This window comes from Hippopotamus amphibius, chromosome 12 (genome assembly GCF_030028045.1).
Source record: "Hippopotamus amphibius kiboko isolate mHipAmp2 chromosome 12, mHipAmp2.hap2, whole genome shotgun sequence".
NCBI classification, from domain to species: Eukaryota; Metazoa; Chordata; class Mammalia; order Artiodactyla; family Hippopotamidae; genus Hippopotamus; species Hippopotamus amphibius.
The window spans coordinates 75693847-75718647 of NC_080197.1; the positions used below are offsets into that span (position 1 = coordinate 75693847).

General features: G+C 52.0%; 1 protein-coding gene across 4 annotated transcripts; it reads left to right on the top strand.

Annotated features, from left to right (window-relative positions):
- The first annotated feature begins 83 nt into the window (after nucleotides 1-83).
- SCNN1A (sodium channel epithelial 1 subunit alpha) lies at nucleotides 84-20757 on the top strand. Of its 4 annotated transcripts, XM_057702067.1 has the most exons (14): nucleotides 374-425; nucleotides 964-1053; nucleotides 1742-2111; nucleotides 8988-9255; nucleotides 10002-10192; nucleotides 13785-13888; nucleotides 14245-14408; nucleotides 14830-14928; nucleotides 15155-15272; nucleotides 18045-18123; nucleotides 18252-18309; nucleotides 18461-18516; nucleotides 18682-18757; nucleotides 19194-20757. In XM_057702067.1, the coding sequence occupies exons 3-14, from the start codon at nucleotides 1756-1758 to the stop codon at nucleotides 19572-19574; spliced, it is 1950 nt and encodes a 649-aa protein (XP_057558050.1). In that variant the 5' UTR covers nucleotides 374-425; nucleotides 964-1053; nucleotides 1742-1755; the 3' UTR covers nucleotides 19575-20757. The 4 variants fall into 4 exon arrangements, with proteins under 4 accessions (XP_057558049.1, XP_057558050.1, XP_057558051.1 ...); XM_057702066.1 differs by having other exon boundaries at nucleotides 84-1053; XM_057702068.1 differs by lacking the exons at nucleotides 374-425; nucleotides 964-1053 and adding an exon at nucleotides 1060-1591 and having other exon boundaries at nucleotides 8988-9219.
- The last annotated feature ends 4044 nt before the right edge of the window (nucleotides 20758-24801 follow it).

The window sequence follows — 24801 nt, forward strand, 5'->3', positions numbered from 1 at the left end:
AGGCCCAGCCTCTTCCTCCAGATCTCGGGCGAGGCCCACATCCCCTCTGCCTCCTCAGTGCCCACCGTCCCTGAGCTCCCTGGGCTCCGGGGCTCTGCCCAAGTGCCCTGCCTGACCCCTGTCTCCGAGCACACATTCCTGCAACCCCGTGACCACAACCGGGGACACTGCACATTCCTGGCCTGGCAGCCGATGGTGTAAAAAAGAACAGAATGTCCCAGGGCCCCGCCCAGCCCCCAGCTCCACCTGGGCCCCTCCCTGGGCTGGACAAGGTAGGGGTGGTGGTGAGGAGTCAGAAGGGAAGAGGCTGGACCAGCTGGGTGCTCCTTGTCTAAGTGCTGGGCAGGGCCAGGAGGCATTCTCACCTTAGTGATCGGGGAGGAAGCTTGCGGGCGCCTCTTCTCCTTCCTCTCCAAGGCCTGGGGGTGAGGCTGACCCAGGGGTGCCCGTGGAGGGATTCCCCAGGGAGGGGCCCTGGCTCCTGGAAGCCCACTCTGGGGTGCCCTCCCTGCTCTCCTTGGGAGGGAGGAGCTCCTTTTGAGGCTGGCTCCCTCCTCCTCACTCCCCCTTCTCTGCCTCTCCTCCATCCCTCCCTCCCAGTCCTCCAACTTCTCCAGTCCATCCACTTTCCTTTTCCTGCCTTCCCTGTTCTCCTGGTCCCCCCACCTAAGTCTCACTCATCCTGACTTGCCCTTTTCTCTTTGCTTTGCCTTCCTGGCTTTATGTTCAGGATCTTTCACCTGGTTCAAGACCTCTGACCCTCACCTGCCCTTCTGTCTCCTGGTCTCCCTGCCTGCCAGCCCCCCATCACTCCCAGGCCCTGACTCTTCTCCTGCCGCTGCTTCAACAGCCCCCCCCAGGGCCTTCCCAGTCCCCGTGCTCCTGGTCACCTGCCCTCAGGAGCCCTCCTCCCTCTGGAAAGCGCTCAGCTCTGACTCCTCCTCTGCCCCTCCCCCTGCCCAGCTCACCTTTAATTGAGATGCTAATGAGGCTGCTGTGGCTCCATCCCTGGCCTGCGGGCGGGCTCCCCGGGCCGGCTGCTGCACCTGTCAGGTGAGGGGGAGGAGAGGCCGGCCTGCCAGATTCAACTGGAAAGCAACCGGTCCCAGTCCAGCCACTAGCTGGGAGTGGGGAGCAGGAGACAGCCCAGACCTCTAGGAGCCCTGCAGTCCCTGGGACCGAGTGGGAGTCAGGTCATAGCCGGAGGTCAGAGCCAGAGACCGGAGGGGAGAGCCCAGACCAGAGGGGAGAGGGGGCCAGGCGGGGAGGAAGAGGAAGAGGGGCAGGATCAGAGAGGCTGGCACACGGAGAGGAGACAGGCAAGGAAGAGAGCCGAGAGAGACCTAGAGAGAAGAAGAAGGCAGAGAGAGGGACAGAGACAGAGAGAGGCAGAGACAGCCCAGGAGCTAAGACACGGAGCCCAGAGGAAGGAGACCAAAGAAAGGGATTGACTAAGCAGGGCAGAGACTGACTGCAGGGGAGACAGAAAGGGAGATTCTAGGACAGGAACCAAAAGGTGGCCTTATCAGGGAGGCTGAGAGGCCACTCCAGGGAAGCTCCGCTCCAGCTCTTCTGGCCCCGACTCCTGCAGGTCAGCTGGCTCCTGGGGAGGAAGGCGGGGAGGAGAGGGAGAAGGTGGGCTCAGGGTGGGAGGAGGGTGGGATGAGGGCATGGCCCCGAGATGATGCTGGAAGAGCACCCAGAGCCCAGAACTCAGCCCTGCCCTCCCCCTCCCCCCAAGCCATCCAAGGGCTCATGAAGGAAGACAAGCGTGAGGAGCCGGGGCCAGGCCCCGAACCGGAGGCCCCCCCGCCACCCACGGAGGAGGAGGAGGCCCTGCTCGAGTTCCACCGCTCCTACCGGGAGCTCTTTGAGTTCTTCTGCAACAACACCACTATCCACGGCGCCATCCGCCTGGTGTGCTCGCAGCACAACCGCATGAAGACGGCCTTCTGGGCCGTGCTCTGGCTCTGCACCTTTGGCATGATGTACTGGCAGTTCGGCCTGCTCTTCGGAGAGTACTTCAGCTACCCCGTCAGCCTCAACATCAACCTCAACTCGGACAAGCTTGTCTTCCCCGCCGTCACCGTCTGCACCCTCAATCCCTACAGGTCGGTCTCCTTCCGCCGCCTCCCGGGGCCTGGGAGTGGGGTTCAGAGGGTACAGGGGTGCCTCCGGGGCAGGCAGATGCTCAGACCCAGAGGCAGGAGACGACACTCCTGTCCCGAGGCTCCCTTTGGGTAGGATAGAGCCCGGACCTGATGGGCTGGCCGCCCTGCCCAGTGACGCCTTCCTAGTGCCCAAGGCTTCTGCAGAGCGGGCTTGTGGACCGATAACTTCCTCCTCCAGCCCTTCATCCTCCCGCAAGTGGGAGGCAGTGCTGTTAACTCCGGAAGGGCAGGGTAGGGATCAGCCCCTTCTCTGCATCTGGAGATGAATCTGATGGTGGTTCTGCAATGAGGCCATTGCCATCGTAGGTGCGGTGGGGGTGGGTGGTGGCAGCTGGCAGGGGCTGGGCCCTGGTATGGGGTCTCGGTTTAGAAGGGGGGTTTGTTTTGGAGAAAGCTAAGTGGGGGGTGGTGGTAAAGCATTCCGTGAGCCTCCAGGTGGGGGGTGGAGAGTCACAGATCCAGGAGAACAGGGCAGGATAGAAGCAGCCCTGGTCAGGCTGTTCCCCGAAAGGCCCAGGTAACCCTGCTGGGCTGTACAGTCCACCTGCCCAGGTGCCTGACTTTTACGTGCTTGGGTGTGTCCTGAAGTTTTAGGTTTCATCACTCTTCCTTGCCAATTTTCAGTCCGGAAGCCGGGGGAGGGGGTAACCATAGAAAGGACAGGAGGGCAGGGCTCAGTGTTTACACACACTCACCTTTTCTGTGTATTCACTCAGTCCTGCCACACCTTGGGACAGCCGTGGCAGGCCAGGCACGGCACTAGGCACCCAGCGAATGGGTTCGTCAATAATTCCTGCAGTTGTTGCTGAAGGCCAGGTACTCTGCTAGGTACTGAAAGATAAGATGGAAGAGATAGGCATATAAACAAATAACTTCAGCACACTGAGATAGGTACCATAAAAATTGCGAGGTGTAGTCTCTGCCTTCAAGGAGTGTAAGATTTATGAGTGTGCGTGTGTGGGATCGCATGAGTGTGTGTGAGCAAACAAATGGGGTGTGCGTGCGATTGTGGGTGACTGGCACTGGTCACACGTGGCGGGTAGTGTATTCCGTCGTGTCCGAAGGTGTGTTATGAACTAGTCAGGGTTGGGACGTTCTGTCCTCCAGAGAAAACAGTGCCGGGCCATTTCACTCATTAACCCTCTTAGAAGGTCCAGGGTAAGAGGCCAGTTACTGAGAAGCTGCCTCCTGCACCAGACACCACTAAGTACCCCTCAGGCGTCTCCTTTAATTCTCCCAACCGTCCGACGAGGCAGGCGCTGTTATTATCCCTGTTGTACATGTGAGGAAACTGAGGCAGAGAGAGAGAAGGCACCAGGTCACAGAGACAGCGGCTCCACTGCGACTCACCCTGTTTGCCTGATCACAAACCGCTGCCTCTTCTTAACACCCGAGATGATGTGAACGTGGAATAAATGGAATTTCAGCTCAGATGCTTACGTTTCTTTTCTGAGCTTGTTTTATTCCCCTTCTCAGCCTTCTTTCTCTTCCCCTGGTCCCTGTGGCTTTGTGTCTCTTCTTCCCAACCTGGGAGCCCCGCCCCCCCCCCCCCCCCCGCGGCCCTAATCTTCCCCCCACTTCCCCCACCCTCATCCCCTGGGGCAGTCAGGGAGGGGAGGGCAGGCAGACGTAAGGACTAGGCTCAATAAAATACTGGTAGTTGAAAGATGTGGGTGAGAGATGGACAGGGCAGGGGTGAGTCTATTGAGATGTGCATATTTTCCAAGGTTCTACAGGGTGCAGGGCCCTGGATGTAGTGGAAAAAACCCCCAGGGAATGAAAACCAGAGCCCCAGCCTCTGGGGCCTGCAGGCTGGGAGGCAGGTGTTCAAACAGAAAAAAAAGATCCCTCCTGCAGGACTTAGTGGGGAGTCAGGGAAGGCTCCTCAATGCCGGGGAAGGATATTGAACACCTACTATGTGCTTGATCCTGCACTGGGCACTTTATAAGCACTTTAATCCTGACAGGTCCATGGAGATGGGCATCATTATTTCCATCTTTGCCGATGAGGAAGTGGAGGTGAAGTAATTGAGCAGGGTCAAACAGCAAATGATAAAAAAATAACAATAATGGCTGACGCATATAGTACTTAACATGTTCCAAACAAATTAAAATTTTCTAACAATTAAATGATTTAATCTTCACAGCAGACCTCTAATGTAGATACCTGTATTACTCCCATTTTATTTTTTTTTAATGTTTTTTCATATTTATTTATTTATTTTTGGCTGTGTTGGCTCTTAGTTGTGGCACTCAGGCTCTTTGCTGTGCTGCAAGGGCTTCTCTCTGGTTGTGGCACACGGGCTCCAGAGCACTTCGGCCCTCTAGTTGTGGCAAGTGGGGTTAGTTGCCCCGTGGCATGTGGAATCTTAGCTCCCGACCAGGGATCAAACCCGCGCCCCCTGCGTTGGAAGGCAGATTCTCAACCACTGGACCACCAGGGAAGTCCCTACTCCCATTTTATAGATGAGGAACTGAGGCCCAGAGAGGTTAAGTAACTTGCCCAAGTTCACACAGGGAACTGGTGGTGAAACTGAGATTCAAAAATCATCCCCCCCTCACCTAGGAGCCAGGGCATCCTAGGTCAGCAGCTGAGTCGAAGACCAAGTGTGTTTGATCTCAAAGCTCTTTCTCCCATTGCGCTTTAAGGAGGGGCCAGGCAAAGGTTTCTAGGGTTGGGGGCTGGTAGGAGTCCAGGAGTTGGGAGGAATGGGGGAGGAGGGAAGGGTCCGGGCTGTTGGTTCCTGTTCGAGGAGAGAGGCAGGGTGGGTGGACAGGTTGATGCAGTCCGGTGGGTGATGACCCGAGTGTGACTCACGCTGCTAGCTGGTGTGGGTGCTCCAGGCAGAAGCGAGATGGGTGACTCGGACAGGGGAGGCAGGGAGGAGGTGGAAATCGTGGATGAAATAGAGGAGCTGGTGAGATAACTGGAGTAAGGCAAAGTCAGACCAGATGACCACCTGCAGGCACCTGGGCGTGGCCACCAGAGGGGGAGGGAGAAGGAGGAGGGTGGTTCTAGGCTGCTCTATAACTGCCAGGAAAGGGGACAAGACTGAAGACCTTCATACTAAGCAAGGAGGTGCTGAGAATCCAATGTGAAAGGTCAGCCACAGCAGTCCCTCCTTTCCGGTTAGCAAAGGGCTTTTTTCACCCAAGAGACAGACCCAGACACATCCACGTCCATGGCAAACAAAGCCCAGGAACATGCTTGGCATTCTTAGACAGCAAAGAAAGTCATGGAATCTTTCTTCCCAGAGATGGCAGAGCAGGAAGCATGGCAGTGAGAAGGACAGTGCCCCAAAGAGTTGCATTGAGGTAGGGGAAGGCTCTGAGCCAGCCATCCATCCCTGACCCTGGGTGGAGACCCCCGCAGGATCTGGAAAGCAGGCTCTCCATTGGTAGGCCTGCCAGGGACAGAAAGTCCAGACTCTTAGACCTGGTACTCCCCCACCCCCCCCACCCAGGGATGGACTCCTTCATGTCAGGAACCTTACTGCCTCTGTAGCAGCTGTTGCTGGAAAGTTCTTTCTTAGATAAAGCTGCAGCTTACCTCATTGTCGCTTCTACCCTCTGGTCCTGGTTCTGTCTCTTTGAAGCAACTCTGAAGACAGCTCCTTTTTCTGTGCCCGATGGCCATCAGTGCAGGTGCACTTAGGACCGTAGTAACTGCTGCAGTTCCAGAGTCCACTATCGCTACCTGATCTTCGTCACAAGCTTGCTGGATAAGGAGCGAACCATCAGCCCAGAGTCAGAGGAGAAGACGGAGCCTCTGAGAACCTAAAGACTTTGCAAAGGTCACCCAGCTGTTAGGTAGACGAGTCAGAACTGGAATCTGGTCTTAGGCTCCACTTCTGTTAAGACTGCAAAGTCACGGGGCAGACGAGTGGCAGGCAGTGCTCCTGTGTCTCCTTGGCTTTCTCTTCCTCAACACTAGGTTACTATTATTGTTCTCTTTAAAGAACAGTCATGATAATAAAAATAACAGCCGTAGTTATACAGTACCCGCTCTGCCAGGTATTTTTCTCAATACCTTTCATATATTAATTCATTCAATCCTTAGAACCACACTATGCGGCAGGTACTATTAGTACTCCCGTTTTACAGATGGTGAAATAGAGGCACAGAGAAGATAAAGTAAATTCTCCAAGGCTAACCATCTAGAAAATGGTGAGGCTAGGAAATGAGCATAGAGAGCTGATTAGAATTTAGTCCTGTAATGTTTCCTTTTACTGCTGTTCTTTTAATGACCAATAACAAACAAATCCCAGAATGTCAAACACACACCTTCCACCTGAGTTACATGTTCTCCTGTGAGAGAATAAGGGGCAGCCGGCTAGGCTAAACTTTTATGAGGGAAATAGCAGAGGAGGACTGTGAGGATGTGGACTAGGCAGTGATTATTGTAGCTGCACATTAGGACCTCCTGGGGCTCCTGTTAAAAACTACCTTGTTTGGGCTCCACCCAGTCCCACCAAATTTGACTCTGGTGAGTGAAGCCCTGCACTGATGTTTGACTTTTTCTTTAATTGAGGCAAATTTACATACAATAAAATGCACAAATCTTAGGTGCTCTTTGAGGCTTGGCAATCAAGATCTTGAACATTTCCATTAGCTGGTGACCTTTTGTAGTCAATTCCTTTCCCTCTCCCACTATCATTTTCTGACTTCCATCACCATTAGTTTTTTCTGTTTTTAGACTTCATATAAATGGAATCACACACTATGAATTTTCCTATATGTATGTCTGGCTTATTTTGCTCAACATCATGTTTCTGAGATTCTTTCATGTGTTTTGTTTTGTCTGCATCAGTCCCTTTTTACCGCTGAGCAGTATTGATGGACATGTGGGTTGTTTCAGGCTTTTTGACCATTATGAGTAAAGCTGCAATGAACATTAGCGTACAAGTCTTTACGTTTTCATTGCTCTTGGGCAAATAGCTAGGCGTGGAATTGGGGGAAATATCCAGAGGTTCATAAGGTAGATACAGACTTAACTTTGTAAGAAGCTACCAAACTGTCCTCCAAACTGGTAGTACCATTTTATACTCCCACCAGCAGCAATTCCAGATGTTTCACATTCTCACCAACATTTGATGTTGTCAGTCTCTTACTTTTAGCCTAATGGATGTTAAATGGTACCTCATTATGGATTTCATTTGCATTTACGTGAGGACTTATTATGTTGAGCACCTTTTCATGTGTTTAGTGACCATTTGTATATTTTTTGGGGGGGGTTCATTTTTAGAACAATTTGTCTTTTTCTTGTTGATTTGTAAGAAGTTTTTATATTTCAGGATTTCTTCTTTAGATATTTTTTATTCCAAGAAATTTTGCCTACCCCAAGGTCATGAAGACATCCTCTATGTTTTCCTCTACAGTCTTTACGGTTCCGAATTTTCTGTTTAGGTCTATGATCCAACTTGACTTAATTTCTGTATACAGACTAAGGTTGAGGTTTTTTTTTGTTTGTTTGTTTGTTTTTCATACAGTATCCAGTTGTTCCAGCACCATCTGTTTTAAAAAAATTATTTTCTCCATTGAGTCGAACTGGTGCTTTGGTCAAAACTCAGTTGACCGCATATGTATAATTTTATCTATTCTGTTCCACTGATCTGTTGTTTATCCTGACATAAGCGCTACACCTTTCGATTACTGTGGCTTTCTAGTCTTAAACTCAGGTAGAGTAAGTCCTCTAACTTGGCTCTTCTTTTCCAAAATTGTTTTGGCCATTCTAGATTCTTTGCATTTCCATATCAATCTTAAAATCAGTCTGTCAATTTCTTCAAAAATATCTGCTGAAATTTTGATAGAGATTGGGTTGAATCTAGAGAGCAATCTGGAAAACCTCATGAGTTTCTGATCCTTGAAAGTCTGCAACTCCTTTTATTTTGGTCTTTGATTTGTTTCAGCAGATTTTCAGTGTACAGGTCTTGCATATCTTTCATTAGATTTATTACCAGTATTTGATGTTGTTTATGCTAGTTAATATGGTTTTGTATTTGTGATTTCAGTTTCCAGATTTTTGTTGCTAGTTTGTAGAAATACAATTAATTTTTGTACATTGGTTTTGTATCTTGCAGCCTCGTTTTATTTCTAGGTGTTCGTTTTGTTTTGGTAGATTCTATCCCTAGGGCCCTGCGACTCTGGACTTTCATGATGGAGATGGTAATAGGCCCTGTATTGAGAAGAAGCAATGTAAAGATTTATACTGGACATTGCTTAATTTACGGTGTTTGGGCCTGCCCGAAACTCATAAAAACCGAGTCTCCGGTGTATGGGGGCGAGGGGGAGAGGGGTGCGGCCCGGAGTGTGCGGCATCTGCATTTTTAAAGTTCCTCGGAAGATTCTGGAAGTGCAGTTGAGAACCCCCGGATTTAGAAAGTGTCAGGTGGCAGATGGGCCCAAAAGCCACGCTCAGGGGGTAAGGCCCGCGCACCGCGGGTTCGTGGGAGTGTCTGGGCCCAGCGCGCCCACCCCCCTCTCCTGCCCTGGGAAAGGGCAGACAAGTTCCGGGGTTCCTTCCAGGCCAGGTCGAGTGGTAGGAGAGCGCCTCCCGCCTCTCCCTTACGATAAACAGGCGGCAATAAATGCTGTCACCGCCAGAGCTCACAGTCGCCTCCAGCCACCTAGCAAACACCCGTCTGCACGCCCTCTCGCCCTCACGATAGCCCGGGAGACCCCAGAGCTATTCCCTGCAGGTTTCTCTGGGATGAGCCGACCTCATCAGTTACAGACAGGGAAACTGAGGCCCAGGGGGGCCGGGGCTGCCGTGAGGCCGCCGCCTCTAGTCCGACCCTTTGCCATCGCCCCTCCCAGGTACAAGGAAATTAAAGAGGAGCTGGAGGAGCTGGACCGCATCACAGAGCAGACGCTCTTTGACCTGTATAAGTATAACTCCTCCAACACCCTCGTGGCCCACGCCCGCGGCCGCCGCGACCTGCGGGAGCCCCTGCCACACCCCCTGCAGCGCCTCCCCGTCGCGGCTCCGCCCCACGCGGCCCGCAGAGTCCGCCGCGCCGGCTCCAGCGTGCGGGACAACAACCCCCAGGTGAACAGGAAGGACTGGAAGATCGGCTTCCAACTGGTAAGGCCCGGGCCGGGGCCGGGCCCCGCCCCTCGCCCCGCCCCGCCCCTCGCCCCGCCCCTCGGCTTCAGCCAGCGGGGACTCGGCTCCGCCCCCTTTCCCCACCCGTCTCCGCTGCCAGTGATACGAAGGCTGACCCCGTCCGCTGGCTGGCAAAGTAAATAAATAGTTAAATATGGTTTGAAAAATAAAATTAAATAGCATCTCTCTGGGTGCCAGCTTGTGGCGGTTCCTCGCTGGGGGCCTCTGTGGGAGTGTTTATGGGGGCGGCAAGTCAGATCAACTGTGGATAATGCACTTTCTGAATTCCAATCCTCCCACCCCGCCAGTGGGGCTCAGTTGGGACCCTCCAGTGTGATGGGGCACTGGGGCTCCACCGGCCTAAGACAGAGAATAGGGAGACAGTAACAAGGAAATTTAAAAAGTAAATGGGAGAGAAGCAGGGACCGTCCAGTCTCTGCTCTGCTGCTGGGACAATCCGCTTGATTCCCCAGACTTCCCGATCTGTGAAATGGGGAGAAGAATCCTTGCTCCATCCTCCTCGGAGGCTGTGTGCAGCTCCTGGTCTCCTCCACTAATCCCTTGCTCTCCGGGTCTGCTCTCCTGGGGGCTTCTGTTTCTTCCCACTCCTGGTTCCCCACCCCTGTCTATCATCTTTAGGACCCCAGACCATCCATTCCTTGACCTTGGCCCCACCCTGCTTACCCTTGCTGCTGGTCCTCTGAATCTCTGGTCTCTGTGTCTAGTGCAACCAGAACAAATCGGACTGCTTCTACCAGACGTACTCGTCAGGAGTGGATGCAGTGAGGGAGTGGTACCGCTTCCACTACATCAACATTCTGTCCAGACGGAAGGACACCTCTTCATCACTGGAGGAGGACGTGCTGGGCAAATTCATCTTCACCTGCCGCTTCAACCAGGTCTCCTGCAATGAGGCGTGAGTTCCTCCCGTCCCTCTGGCCTGGCTTCATGCTCCCCATGGTGTCTCCTTTCCTGAGCCAGCCCGAGGCCCAGCACGGGCGGCACCCCGGAATGCTGGTTGACTAAATAAATGCCTGCAGGTGGGGAGGAGGGGGAAGCATTGGCTTCAGGTCCTAACCTCTGCTCCGGGAATCATCCTGCAGGACTTCTGCTGCTCCCTGCAGGGCTGGGTTTGAGTGAAGCAGCCTCAGATAGATGCCCTGGGAAGGCTGGGGTTGAGGTCTGGTTTTCAGAAACCAAGGGCTTTGAGAACCAAGTGTTCTCCACTTTTCTAAGTCCTCTTTCTCACTGGCATCCAACTCAAGAGTGTCTGGAAGGTCATCTGGTCCCCTGCCCCACTTTCTCAGATGACACGGGCAGTAGTGGTGTAGTGGACTGAGTCAGGGACTAATCTTCAGTTCCTGCTCTGGCTCTGTTTCTTCCCGGCAGGGTGACTCTGGCCATTTCACGACACCCTTCAGAGGCTTTTTCTTTGTTTGTAAAGTGGGGGTTGGGGGGGGAAATGAGATTCATTCAGTGCTCATTGAACAAATATTTTTGACTGTCTGGGCTACGTGCCAGTCTCTGTTCTAGGCATTTGGGATACATCAAAGAAGAAGAAGAAAAATCCTTGCCTTTTTGGCACTTTTTCTTTCTTTCTTTTGTTGTTCTTGTTTCTTTCTTTGTTTCTTTGTTTGTTTCTTTCTTTCCTTCTTTCTTTCTTCCTCTCTCTCTCTCTCTTTCTTTCTCTCTGTCTCTCTTTCTTCCTTTCTTTGCCACGCCACGGGGCATGCGGTATCTTAGTTCTCTGACCAGGGATTGAACCCATGCCCCCTGCAGTGGAAGCTTAGAGCCTTAACCACTGGACAGCCGGGGAAATCCCTTGGCACTTTTTCTTTTTTATTATTTATTTATTTATTTATTTATTTATTTTTTATTTGGGATATAGTTGTTTTACAATGTTGTGTTGGTTTCTACTGTACAGCAAAGTGGAGTTCCCTGTACTACACAGCAGGTTCTTATTAGTTACCTATTTTATACATATCAGTGTATATATCTCAATCCCAATCTCCCAGTTCATCTCCCCCACCCCACTCTCCTCCCTTGGTGTCCATACGTTTGTTATCTACATCTGTGTCTCTATTCATGCCTTGGAAACCAGTTCATCTGTACCATTTTTCTAGATTCCACATATATGTGTTAATATAAGATATTTGTTTTTCTCTTTCTGACTCACTTCACTCTGTATGATAGTCTCTAGATCTATCCATGTTTCTACAAATGACCCAATTTCGTTCCTTCTTATGGCTGGGTAATATTCCATTGTATCTATATGTACCACATCTTCTTTACCCATTCATCTATTGATGGATATTTAGGCACTTTTTCTCAAGGGATGAAGAGGAGGATAACATCTATTTCCAAGCGCATGAGATAACGAGTTGAGGGCACTTTACACACTGCAGCGAGTGGCGGGTCTCATTAGTCATGTGAGGTGACACTCACACAGGTGAAGTGACTTGCCCTAGGTCACCAGGCCAGCCCGAGCCAAGGGTCCTCCCCACTCTACTGCACTGCCCTCTAGGCATTCTTTCAGTCACATCTCCTGGCATAATGTCCTTGCAAAGAGGTCATGGCAGCTGCCAGCTCTCTGAGGGCTGGGAGAGGCTAGGGGTAAGGGAGGTCCCCTTCTGAAGCCTCTGGCCCCTCCTACCCCAGCCTTCCCCTCCCTGTTCCTCGGTGTTCAGGCACCATCTCCCTGCCTCTGCCTGGTGAAGGAAAAGTGGTGAGGCAGCATCTCCACTCTACAGGGACCCCTGCTTTTCCTTGTCCCTGTAGAATGTCAGTAGGGCCAGGTGTCACCTGCTTCTGCCCTTGCCCCTCACATGGAGCACACACTCTGCCCAGCACACACCTTTGTTCCTGTCTCTAGTTTTTGTGTGTGTCTAGGGACAGAAGCTGCCACTGGGGAAGTGAGACCCGCACCTGATCCTGGCTCAGCCCACAGCTGCCGCTGAGTGGCTCCGTCACCGTCTCACTTCGCCTGCCCCAGGCTCCCGCCTCTCCATCCACAGAAAGTCCATAGTTCATCTCAGTCTTGATGCTTAGGTCACTTCCTAAGTTCAGAGCCTCATCATTTCTCACCGGGGTTATTATAACTCTCCTAATTTGTCTCTCAATCCTCCCTTTCTTCTGCAGCCACAGGAAGCTTTATACTTCAGGGTCCTGCCTGCATGTCACTGTCCTTAACTACTCCAGTCAGTCCTGTTTAAAATCCTTCAGTGTCTCTCTGGCCTTTGGAATCGAGTTGAAGCTCTTTATCATGACTTTCTCAGCCCTCCTCGCCCCCGTGCCCAACAACCTTTCCCGCCTCCCTACAACCTTTTCTTTAATAACTTCTTTATTGAGAGATAATTCGCATACCACAAAATTCATCCTTTTAATGGGTTTAATGGATACAATTCAGTGGTTTTCAGTATAGTCACAGACTGGTGCAACTATTCCCACTGTCTAATTTTAGAATATTTTCCTCACTCCCTATTCCCTCTCCTCCTCCAAGCCTCAGGAGCCACTAATCTACTTTCTGTCTCTATGGATTGCCTTTTGGGGGCATTGCGTATAAATGGAATCACACAATATGTGGTCTTTTGTGACTGCTTCTTTCACTTAGCATGGTGTTTTCAAGGTTCATCCATGTTGCAGCGTTATATTAGTAATTCTTGCCTTTTTTTGGCGGGGGGGCGGTGCGTTGAAAGGCATGTGGGGATCTTAGTTCACTGACCATGGCTTGAACCCCGCCCCCCCCGCCCCGTTGGGGGACCTGTGATTTGCTGTCAAATCGTGTTCCTATTGCAGCAACATAAATCTGTGATTCCCTTCTCTCTGTTCCCAAACCTGTCCCAGCCCAGCTTTGGACCTACTGGTGGGAGGGACGCTGATGCGAGAGGCCCCGTTCGCCTTCGGATCAACCTTCCTCCTCGCAGCTCCGTGCTCACTGGTCTCACTCTCTTCCTTTTGACCACCCCCCTCCCCCTCTCCCCCTCTTCCTTTCCCTGCCATTCATTTGTTTGTCGACTATTTGTTAAAGACCTTCTGTATCTTCTGTATGCCGAGAACCATGCCGTTACCCCAGAGATGATTTGGACATGAGTGAGATGTGGCTCCTGTCCTCAAGGAGATTATAATCCAAATGGGGAACTAAGACTTAGACATGTGAGAAGCTAGGGATGCTGCAACAGTTCACAATGCAATGCAGCGACAGGAAAGGTCACAAGGCCAGGGAGGTCAGTTAGCCTGGTGGAAGGAGTCTGGGCTGGAAGCTTGCTGACCTGGCTTTGAGTCCCGTCTCATCCTCGCTGCTTGTGTGACCTTGGGCAGCTACTTGACCTCTCTGAGCCCGTGCTTCCTCTTCTGTGAAGTGGGGATGATGCCCACTGGAGTGACTGAGGGAGGCGTGGGCAAGACTCCCAGCACTAGTAGGAGATCAGGAAACAAAGGGCTCTGAAAGTTTTGCTCTCTCTGACCCCCTGCACTTTCCCCTCTGACCTCTCTCTCTCTCTCCTGAATAGGAATTACTCTCACTTCCACCACCCAATATACGGGAACTGCTACACTTTCAATGACAAGAACAGCTCCAACCTCTGGATGTCCTCCATGCCCGGGGTCAACAATGGTGCGCTGTCCCTGACCTTGGCCCCAGCCCCTCCCCCACTCTGTGCACCCACCTTGAGCTTCTGTCCTAGAGATGCTCGGGGCCTCACTGCAGCATGCCCGTCTGTATCCTGGAAAAATACGTCCATACATCCGTGGGCATTACGTCCATTCCAGGTGTGATAGGAATCCTGTCCCAGTCCTGCCTCCCCCTGCCCCTCGCCCCGAGCCCAGCTCAGGGGTTGCCAAATTCATTTGCAGGCCTTCCTGAACTTGCTGCCCTTGGAGCCTTTGAAACTAGGCAGGGTGGGAGGGCGGGTTTCCATCCCCTGATGTTTCTCCCAACCCCCCTCACTCTGTTCCCTCCGCACCCCCCAGGTCTGTCCCTGACGCTGCGCACAGAGCAGAATGACTTCATCCCACTGCTGTCCACCGTGACCGGGGCCAGGGTGATGGTGCATGGGCAGGATGAGCCTGCCTTCATGGATGATGGTGGCTTTAACCTGCGGCCTGGTGTGGAGACCTCCATCAGCATGAGTAAGGCAAGAACGCTGACTGGGAGGCCTGGGAAGAGAGTCTCAGAGGAGGGGTGGGGAGAGGGCCTGGGGGTGACAGCCAGAGGACCGGAAGAGGTCGTGCAGGGTGAGCCCCGACTGCATGGAGGTCTTCAGGAGCAGAAATCAGGGGTGAGGGGCCTGGCCAAGTGGGTATCAGCAAGTAGGGATCTGAAGAGTGGACATGGAGTGAGACTGTTGAGAAGGGGTTCGGGACATGCTTAGAGTTCCAGGGGATGCTCTGGGCTCAGTGTCCTTGGAAGTAGTCCTGGGGCGTGTTTTGAAATTATGAGGCAGACAGGAGAGGCAGCAAGGTAGGACATACAGCGTGGGACTGAGGGAACAGGTCAGGAAGATGCCTGGATCACCTGCTCTGACCTCTGACTTCTTGATGTCTCTGGGTTCACAGGAAGCCGTGGACAGACTTGGGGGCGACTATGGCGACTGCACCAAGAATGGCAGCGAGGTCCCAGTGAAGAACCTTTATGGTACCAAGTACACACAGCAGGTGAGGCCCAGCCTGTTTCTATGGCGACCATCTCCCAGGCCTGCAGTGTAGGTCAGCCAAAGCCACTGCGTGTGCGTGATGGGTGATGGCGATGGGGGAAATAGGAGTGGAAGGAGGGATGGAGGCACATTGCAGGGACTGGTTTGTCCTCCCCTCCCCGGCAATTTGGGGCTGTGTGGGGGAGAGCGGGCCTGACCTCCTCCCTCTTCACTCTCCCTTCCTCCAGGTGTGCATCCACTCCTGCTTCCAGGAGAGCATGATCAGGGAGTGTGGCTGTGCCTACATCTTCTACCCACCGAGCAACAATTCGGAGTTCTGTGACTACAGGAAGCATAATTCTTGGGGTGAGACTGCGGGAGGCCCACCCTACCCCCAGCCTGAGCCCAGGACAGTCCCAGGAGCCCTTCACCCTCAGTGCCCCTGCTGTGGCTTCTGGTTCCCACGGTCCCCAACAGGTTCTCCTGCCAACTCTTGCCTTCCAGCCCTGAGACGCTGCCCCTCTCTGTTTTCCGCTCACCCTCTGTCTCTCTCCTCTCTGTTTCTCCTTCACAGTTTCTCTCTGTTTTCGCTTCTGTGTGCTTATGATGGGATGGCCCCACTTAAAAATAACTTGCGGCAAAAGGAAGGAAGAGCACATGAGGGAGATCTCCGCGGGTTCCGCGCTCTACCTGTAGCTTCCCGGCTCAGCCCAGGACACCGGCAGGGCTGGTGCTGGGTGCTGGCGAGGCAGCACTGGGGGCAGGAAGAAAATACTAGAAGTTATGTGCATCTGCTTCAGTCCCTAACATCTTCTATTTTATGTATGTTTTATCGTGTACATAATGTATCAATTCAATAGGAGCAGGTATGTCATTTAGAAGTACATATGAGGGTGCGTCAAAAATTATCTGCACTCTGGTTATGTTAAAACTACTGTTGGCTACACAGCCAGCGTGCGGATGATTTTTGACGCACCCTCGTAGATTGGAATGGTTTATGGATGAATGTTTTACCTACAGGAGGGCACGATCAAAAGAATCTGGAGGGCACTAGAATCTCCTCCTGACCCTGGTCTAGGAGCTGACCAATCTTTCTACAGTGAGTTATTCAGCAGGGAAGCCGTGCCCAGAGAGAAAGAAAATTCCCAACAAGAGACTAGAAAATAGAGGGTGGGCGTCCCGGTGCACATGTCCTTGCCTGGTCCAGCCGACCCCTCTGAGGGCACATGGCAGGGGCACGGCGGACCCCAGAGTTGCGTGCCGCCTCTCTCTTGGCTCTGCTGTGTTCATCTTTCTGCCTGCTTTCTTCCCTGGCTCTGCTGCACTCAGCTCTCCCCCCGCCTGTGCTCTGCAGTCTCGGCTTCCAGATGCCCGGCTCTCTGGCTTTAGAGAATCACAGCTCACTAGAGCTGGAGGGAAGCTCGGAGGCCATCTGGCCTGACAGGCCCATTTCTCAGAGGAGCAAGCTGAGGTTCCCAAGGAAAGACGCAATGTCCCAGGACACGCAGCGCAGGACTCTGCCCGCTGCTCCCCCAGCCCCCAAACAGCGATTGCTAAGTGGTTGTGAGTTTGAAAAAGATCTGAGAGAAAAATAACCTTGCTGTTTGCTGAGAAGCTGTGAGGATGAGGGAGAGGAACGTGGCTGAATCACAGTCTGTTGAGTTTCCTAAGGACGGCTTACTCCCGGACTTCCCTGGCGGTCCAGTGGTTAAGACTCTGTGCTCCCAATGCAGGGGGTCAAGGAGCCCGGGTTCGATCCCTGGTTGGGGAAGATCCCACATGCTGCGTGGCATGGCTAAGAAATAAAGAAAGAAAGAAAAAGGATGGCTTACTCCCCAAAGAAAAGGGCCTAGCTGCTTCCTGCTCTTCCTAATTAGAGATTAATTATGTAATTAATTATATAAACCCTGGTAGAAGGATTTGGATCAGAAATGAAGAAGGACTTCTGGACTGGGTGACTAAAAGTAGTAAGAATGATAAAATAACCTTACTTAGAACTTGGGAAATAGGGGTGAAAGGGGAATTCATGGTCCCATTATTATTATTATTAATTAATTAATTTATTGGCTGCATTGGGTCTTCGTTACTGCACGGGCTTTCTCTCGTTGCCGCGAATGGGGGCTGCTGTTCATTGTGATGCGTGGGCTTCTCATTGCAGAGGCTCCTCTTGTTGCAGAGCATGGGCTCTAGGCACATGGGCTTTAGTTGTTATGGCACACGGGTTCAGTAGTGTGGCTCACAGGCTCTAGAGTGCAGGCTCAGTAGCTGTGGCACATGGGCTTAGTTGCTCGGCGGCTTGTGGGATCTTCCTGGACCAGGGCTCGAACCCATGTCCCCTGCATTGGCAGGTGGATTCTTAACCACTCTACCACCAGGGAATTCCCCTGGACATTTGTTAAATCACAACATGAGATCCTTTGTGACTGGGTTCTTTTAATTAGCATAATGTTTTCAAAGTTCATCCACTTTGTAGCATATATCAGGACTTCATCCCTTTTTATGGCTGAGTAATATTCATTGTGTGGGTAGGGCCACATCTTGTTTATCCATTCATCAACTGATGGACATTTGGGTTGTTTCCACTTTTTGGCTATTGTGAGTAGTGCTGCTGTGAACATTTGTGTACAAGTTTTGTGTTGAGTTGTCAATTCTCTTGGGTGTGGAACTGCTGGCTCGTATAGTAGTTCTATGTTTAACCTTTTGAGGAACCGCCAGCCTGTTTTCCACGGCGATGGTACCATTTTACATTCCCAGCAGCAATGAATTCCAATTTCTCCACATCCTCACCAACACTTGTTATTGTCTTTTTTCATTATAGCCGTCCTAGTGGTGTGAAGTGGTATCTCATCGTGTCTCATTATTCTTACACAAAAATTGGTCCCATTTTCCTCTTTGACTTTTAAATGTCTGTCCGTATTGTGCACATCTTTACAGAGGTGTATGCTGGTTGTGTTTATTTTTTATTGGACTAAGCTTAATTTCTTAAACATTTTCTGGTGCTGCCACTCAAGAGGCATCACTGTAATGCTACGTAATATTCTTGTGAAGTGGGTGACAGAGATCTTGGGAGACCTCTTGGGTGTGGGGTGGAGAAGGTGGAGGGGCCCTAGGAAAATGAGCAGCTCTCTGCACCCACAGGCTACTGCTACTATAAGCTCCAGGATGCCTTCTCTTCAGATCGTCTGGGCTGTTTCACCAAGTGCCGGAAGCCATGCAGGTGAGCATCCCCTCCCTGGAGCACAGGTTGGGCAGCTGGCTGCTTGGCTGGGTAGAATGCAGGGTCCTCAGCTCAGCTTTGAGTGGGAGAGCCCCCACGCCATCACTGAGCTCCTTCTCCATTCCTAGTGTGACCTCTTACAAGCTCTCTGCTGGTTACTCACGATGGCCCTCGGTGACATCCCAGGTAAAGTGTGTGTGTGTGTTTGTGTGTGTGTGTGTGTGTAACATTGTGGTCTTCTCTGGGCATATGTGTATGGGTGTGTTTGACCCCACCCCAACCCTGTAAGCCTGAAGACTATGGGGGTGACCCCACTGACACCCCCATCCTTTCACAGGACTGGGTCTTCCAGATGCTGTCCCGACAGAACAATTACACCATCAAGAACAAAAGGTCAGTCCTACCCTGGTTCCGGCCCTGGAAAAGAATCTTTGGGAGGGAAAACAGACCTAGGAAAGAAGTGGGATCGTTGATACAGTTGATTGGAGAGAGGTGTTTTTGAGCGGCAGAGAAGTTAACCCTCGGTTGTTTCTTCCCACCCTCTCCCCCACTCCAAAGGGATGGAGTCGCCAAACTTAACATCTTCTTCAAGGAGCTGAACTACAAAACCAACTCAGAGTCTCCCTCTGTTACGGTGCGTCCTGCCTCACTGAGGCTGGGATTCTCTTGGGCGTCTTAGCAGGGTGGCTGTCCGCGAACAAAAGGGATGACCTCTGTGGGCCAGAGGGTTTGGGCCTCGAAGGTGGGGGACCAAGCAAAGGGGAGAGGGTGAGGGTGAGGATTAGACGGGTGGAAGAAGGATGCTCGCTGGGGGTAAAGTCTCTGGGGGAGCGGGTGCCGGATGACGGGGAGAAGGCCCCTGAGACAGGTCTGGGTTTCAGCCATCCCCACGGGGGCCTAATTCTCAGTTTTCCCTGGAAGAAACCAACCAGCAGGCATGTGCTCCTGGGGGAGGGGGACAGAGGCCAGGGGCCTGGGGGCCAGGAGAGGTTGAGTGGGGTGGCTGGGGCCTCCAGGAAGGAGGGTGGGGCTCCTCTGCCGCGTGGTCAGCCTGCCTCTCTCCCTCACAGATGGTCACCCTCCTGTCCAACCTGGGCAGCCAGTGGAGCCTGTGGTTCGGCTCCTCCGTGCTGTCTGTGGTGGAGATGGCCGAGCTCCTCTTTGACCTCCTGGTCATCACGTTCCTCATGCTGCTCCGGAGGTTCCGAAGCCGATACTGGTCTCCAGGCCGAGGGCGCGGGGGTGCCCAGGAGGTGGCCTCCACGCCGGCCTCGTCCCTCCCCTCCCGTTTCTGCCCCCACCCCGCGTCCCCCTCCTCATCCCTGCCGGGCCCTGCCCCGTCCCCAGCCTTGTCAGCCCCTCCACCTGCCTACGCCACCCTGGGCCCCCACCCGGCTCCATCAGGCTCCACGGAGGCCAGCTCCTCTGCCCACACTCCAGGGGAGCCCTGAGAGGGAAGGACAGTGTCCCCTCCCCAAGGCGGCACTTCCACTGGTGGGCGGGGACCAGCCTTGCCAGGATTAAAGAATGTTTGGGACTTCCTCTCAGAGCTGCCCAACTGCCTTTGATGTGGGGGAGGGAAGCAGGATGGATAAGGGGCTGCGGAAATTGCCTGGAGAACCACCGCCAGCAGCGCCTTGGTTCCTGCCCTGTACCCGCTGGTCCTGCCTCAAGAACACTCTGGTTTCCCCACCCAGAGGGCAGACACATCCTTTTTTCCCCTGGATCGGCCAAGCCAAACTTGGATCTTTGACAAAGAACTTTCCTAGGAAACAACTGACGACCAGAACAAAACACAAACAAAGGCGCACAAAGGCACGCGCGGTTTCCTCCTCAAAGATGACTGGATTCGGCCCCCGAATGGCCCTGCACGCTGCTTTCCAGGGACACAGACGTTTGCTCCTTTTCTTGAACTTGGGTGGGGAACCCCACCCAAAAGCCCCCTTGGTTAGTTGCTAGGCAATTCCCTGTCCCTGACTCCCAGGACAGGGGTTGGAGCAGCCCAATGTAGTAAAATTAAAGACTTGGCCATTCCCAGTAGGAGTCCCAGGACTCTTCTAGCCTCACTACCCCATCCCCCGATGGAGCCACACGCCAGTGCCTCTGCCCTGTCCTTGTGCTTTGTAACTCTGCGTATTTGCTCAAGCTATTTCCGTAGCCTGGAAGCTTCCCCCACCGTCTGCTGGAGAACTCCTATGCATCCCTTAGACCCCTGCTCAGATACCATTACTTCTGTGCAGGCTTCTGCCCCATCTTGTCTTCCCCAGACTTGACCACTTCCCTCTCCTGTGGACTCCCACAGCATACCATAACATCCATGGAAGTGCAGATGCTGCATTTTACTTTCCTGTTTATTTGTGTCTGCGTCCCCAACTAGACTGAGCTCGTTGTGGTCAGGAATCAAGTCTTGTTCATTTATGTATCCTCAGGGTCTAGCCCAGTGTCCTGCTCAGAGCAAGTAGGCAGGTACTTAATAAATGTTATTGCCTAAAGAACGTCTGGAGAGCCGGATGGGGGCACCATGAAAGGGCCAGACAGTGGACGCCAGTCCTGGGTCACTGTCTGAGCACCTGGGAGGTCCTGGGTGGGGGGACGGGACAGTCTCCCACAGCCCTGGCTGCACTATGGAAATGACCATTCTTTGGGGCCTTAGGAGAGACAAACTATCTTGCTAGTTCTTCTGTGGGCATTGCTGAGCAACTGCTATGTGCCCATCACCATGTGCAGGTGGGAGGCGAAGACAAGTGCCCTCCCGTTAGGAGACGGGCTGTGCAGTGCTTGAGATGATGTGCCCCTGTCCGTGGCCTGAAACTTCATTCCTTCCCAACTTTGGTTACCATCTGTAATCCTCCTCTCCATTCACTGAGTACCACTCGCCACCCAGCTGCAACACCCTCATCCTCGTCTGCCTCATCTGAGCATCCTCACCTGCCCGCCTCCCCATCAACTGCCCAGTAGTGGTGGAGGAGGCAGAGGCTCAGGCCAAGTTCCTAGGAAGCTCAAAGCCTGTATATTCTCATCCTCACAGAGACAGCAGCATTGGGAATCTTCCCAGCTTTTATTTTAACAAAGGAGAAATTGAGGGATGTCTGAGTGGAACCCTGGTTTCCAGACCCCAGTTTCCTTCCCTGGTTCCTTCCCCGACTCCAGCATCAGACCTGGAACTCAGAAATCACTCTTCCTCATCCTCTTTGGGAATCACTTCCCCTGCTTCCTTGGTGTCACTTCCCTCAGTTGTAATTTCCCTGTCCTGAGGAGCCATGTGAATCTTGGGCAAGAGGGGGAGATGATGGAGGGAGCGGGAAGGTAGGAAAGGTTGTGACAAGGAACTGACGTGATGACGCCTCACTTCCTTTTCCTAGACTCAAGATGATGAGGGGAAAATGCTGGTGTCACAACAGGTTCCTCCCAGAGCCCTCAGGTTCAGCCTGCTCTTGTGCTCTCCGGCCACAGCCTAGCTTCAGCCCTGCCCCAGCCCGCCGGCTCCCTCTCCCCTGGCTGGGTGGGCAAAGCTGCAGCTGTTAAGGGTGACAACAATCAGCCCCACTCCCCTTCCTTGCTCTGCCTCCCCCAGCCCTTCTTGAGTGTCTCCTGCCAAAAGCATGTCCACCTTGAGGTGTTTCCTTCTCTCCTCCATCCCTCATCTATGTGTTCCTCCTGGACACTAGGGTTTTTTTTTTTTTTCTTAAGCTTTAAAAATAGTTTATTTCCTTCTTCACCAACACACAAAGACATGCACCTTCTGACCATTATTCAAGGCGTCACGAATTCCATAAAAAGTTATATTAATGTATCTGTCTTACATGATTCAAGACAAAGTAGATTTTAAAATCAAAAGAGGGGGTTGGGGTGGGATGAATTGGGAGGTTGGGATTGCCACATATACATTACTAACAAGAAAAAAATATCAAATTCTACACTTTAAATATATGCAGTTTATTGTAGGTCAATTATATCTCAATAAAAGTTCTTAAAAAAAACCCAAAAGGGTGCCAATTACGGGGGCTGGGAGGGGACTAGGGCAGGTACCAGTAATATGGGGCATGCGTTTTTCTAGAGTGTTTACTGAAGTCAGCAGTAATCAGCGCACATGCATCGTATGAGCAGTTATCCAAAATTAGCACATCCAGGAGAGGTGCTTAGACTCCTAGTTTCTCTTTCTCAGCTTGATCAGACTGGTAGAGAAGAGAATTCAAGTTGTGTCTTTTTCCTTAGCGAGCTTATCAGGTGAAGTGACTTGCCCAAGTTTATTATTCTTACAGAACCAGCCTGGAAGCCAGGTCTCCTGTGACTCAGCCTGTTTTCTTTCCTGTGACGCATGGGGTTGGAATGGCAGAGGCTGGAACCCACATCACCTTGACTGAGAGTCCAGTGCCCTTTGGATGACTCTGTGCTACTGGGGGGTGTATCAGTGTGTGTGACAGGTGATGGAGAGAGGGGGCTCTGTTATCTGAAGCTCTTTCCTCTTCGCCCTTTACTCCAATCCTATTTGTCCCTCTCCTATTTCCAGTCCTAGTTTGCCCCCTCCTATTTCTCCATCTCTCCCATTCTCTCCTTCACCGTGATCTCTTCTTCCCCGGAGGCGTTATGTTCACACTCTCACCTCCTCCAGGAGACTAGTTCACTGTTCATATTCCTGGATCCACCCACCTCTCATCATCTTTTTATAAACAGAATTTTATTGAACAGTTGAATACCACGTGTCTCAAGACTTTAAACTTGCTGAGTAAATAGGCATTTCTCCTAAACAATGAAAGAAATTCTCCTTTTGTGCCGGGCTATGTGTAATGGCATTGACAGTTGGCACAGGCTACTAAAAATTCCTTGTAACATTAAAAATTGGACATTGGCACCTGAAATTAACACAACATTGTAAATCAATCATATTTCAATAAAAATTTAAAAAAAGAAAGAAAAAAATAGGATATTGAAGTTGTTATGGTTAATACAAACTAACATTGCTGCTACCGATTGAATGCTTAGTATTCAGCAAACCCTTGCTACAAACTTTACATGTATTGACTCATCAATGCATACGATGGAAGGGTTTACCGGCATGCTTCCCATTTTCTACGCAAGAAGCCTGTGGCTCTCCTAGCTACTTTACACTGGAAACTGAGCAGTTTGACTCTTGCACTTTATTTCCATGACTCTGCTTCTTTAAGAGCTCTGCTTTGGATCCACTTCTATGGTACTTGGAGCCTCCTGTGTGTTGGTGGAGGTGACATTCTTCCTCTGTGAGTCCAGCTTCAACCCTCCTGTTCCTCAGAAGCTGGAGGATGGGATGGAGTGAAGTCAGTCAGAAGTGGGGGCATCCAAGCCCCTGGGACCACAGGGTGGGTGGCCGGGAAAGGGCCAGGGAGGGTGTGTTCCAGCGTGGGGGTGGGGTCAGCTGTTGGATCAAGAGGCGAAGGAAACCAGACCTCACTCCTGTCTGGTCTCCCTGTATTTCAAGCAACTTTGGCAGCTGGAGGACCCAGGGCCTGGACTGGGTCTAGGCAAGGTCACCGTGTCCAGAGAATATTTGGGTGAATGTTGTACCCCTGTTGTGGGATTCTTTGGGAGAAGTCCTCCACAGATAGGCCTGACATAAAATACCCCCAGAGGGACTTCCCTGGTGGTCCAGTGGTTAAGAATTCGCCTTTCGGGGACTTCCTAGGTGGCACAGTGGGTAAGAATCCACCTGTCAGTGCAGGGGACATGGGTTCAATTCCTGCCCCGGGAAGATCCCACATGCTGCGGAGCAACTAAGCCCGTGCGCCACAACTATTGAGCCTGCGCTCTAGAGCCCGTGAGGCACAACTATTGAGCCATGTGCCACAACTACTGAAGCCCGTGTGCGTAGAGCCTGTGCTCTGCAACGAGAGGCCACTGCAATGAGAAGCCCGTGCACCACGAGTAGTCCCTGCTCGCCGCAACTAGAGAAAGCCTGTGTGCAGCAACGAAGACCCAACACAGCCAATAAAATAAAGAAATAAGTAAATAAATAAATAAATAAAGTAAAAAAAAAAAAAGAATTCTCCTTCCAATGCAGGGGATGTGGGTTTGATCCGTAGTCAGGCAACTAAGCCCACGCAACACAACTAGAGAGAAGCCCACACACTGCAATGAAACATCCTGCACACAACTAAGACCTGACACAGCCAAACAAACAAACAAACAAACAGACCCTTAAGGAGTGAGAGGGTGGGGTCTGACTCAAAAGGACACGAGCCCTTCGTCTGAAGTCAGGAGTTTGGGGGCTGGGCTGGCTCTGCTGGACACATGACCTGCGTGTCTCTGGGCCTCAGTTTTCTCGTTTATAAAAACAAGGTGGCTGCAATGGATTATCTCTGAGGGCAATTTGTGATGATCTATGTACTGGAATATTTGGGAAAAGAGCATGAGGAATGTCCCAGTAACACCTGATGGAGAGAGCTGTAATTCCATAGCCCTGTCACGGATGTGATTGGACCTGATCTCATTAGGCCTCGTGACGTTATCATCCCCACCCACGAAGGTAGCCCAGGCACTACTGATCTCATTTCATAACCGAGGTCTTCTGAGAGGTCTCGCCATCGTTTGGAGGCAGAGCCAGGATCCGCACCTGGGGGGTCCCCGCCCAGTAGAGACTGGATGAGATGGGGGGGCGGGTGGGCAGGGCCCCAGGTCAGGGTTAGGCTTTACTCTGAGGTTTGG

Bases quoted from the DNA above. Each gene is read 5' to 3' on its own strand.
- SCNN1A (XM_057702066.1), top strand. From the start codon at position 1,756: ATGAAGGAAGACAAGCGTGAGGAGCCGGGGCCAGGCCCCGAACCGGAG. The intron at 2,112-8,987 runs GTCGGTCTCCTT...CGCCCCTCCCAG, and splicing joins TGCACCCTCAATCCCTACAG to GTACAAGGAAATTAAAGAGG. The intron at 13,889-14,244 runs GTGCGCTGTCCC...CGCACCCCCCAG, and splicing joins CATGCCCGGGGTCAACAATG to GTCTGTCCCTGACGCTGCGC.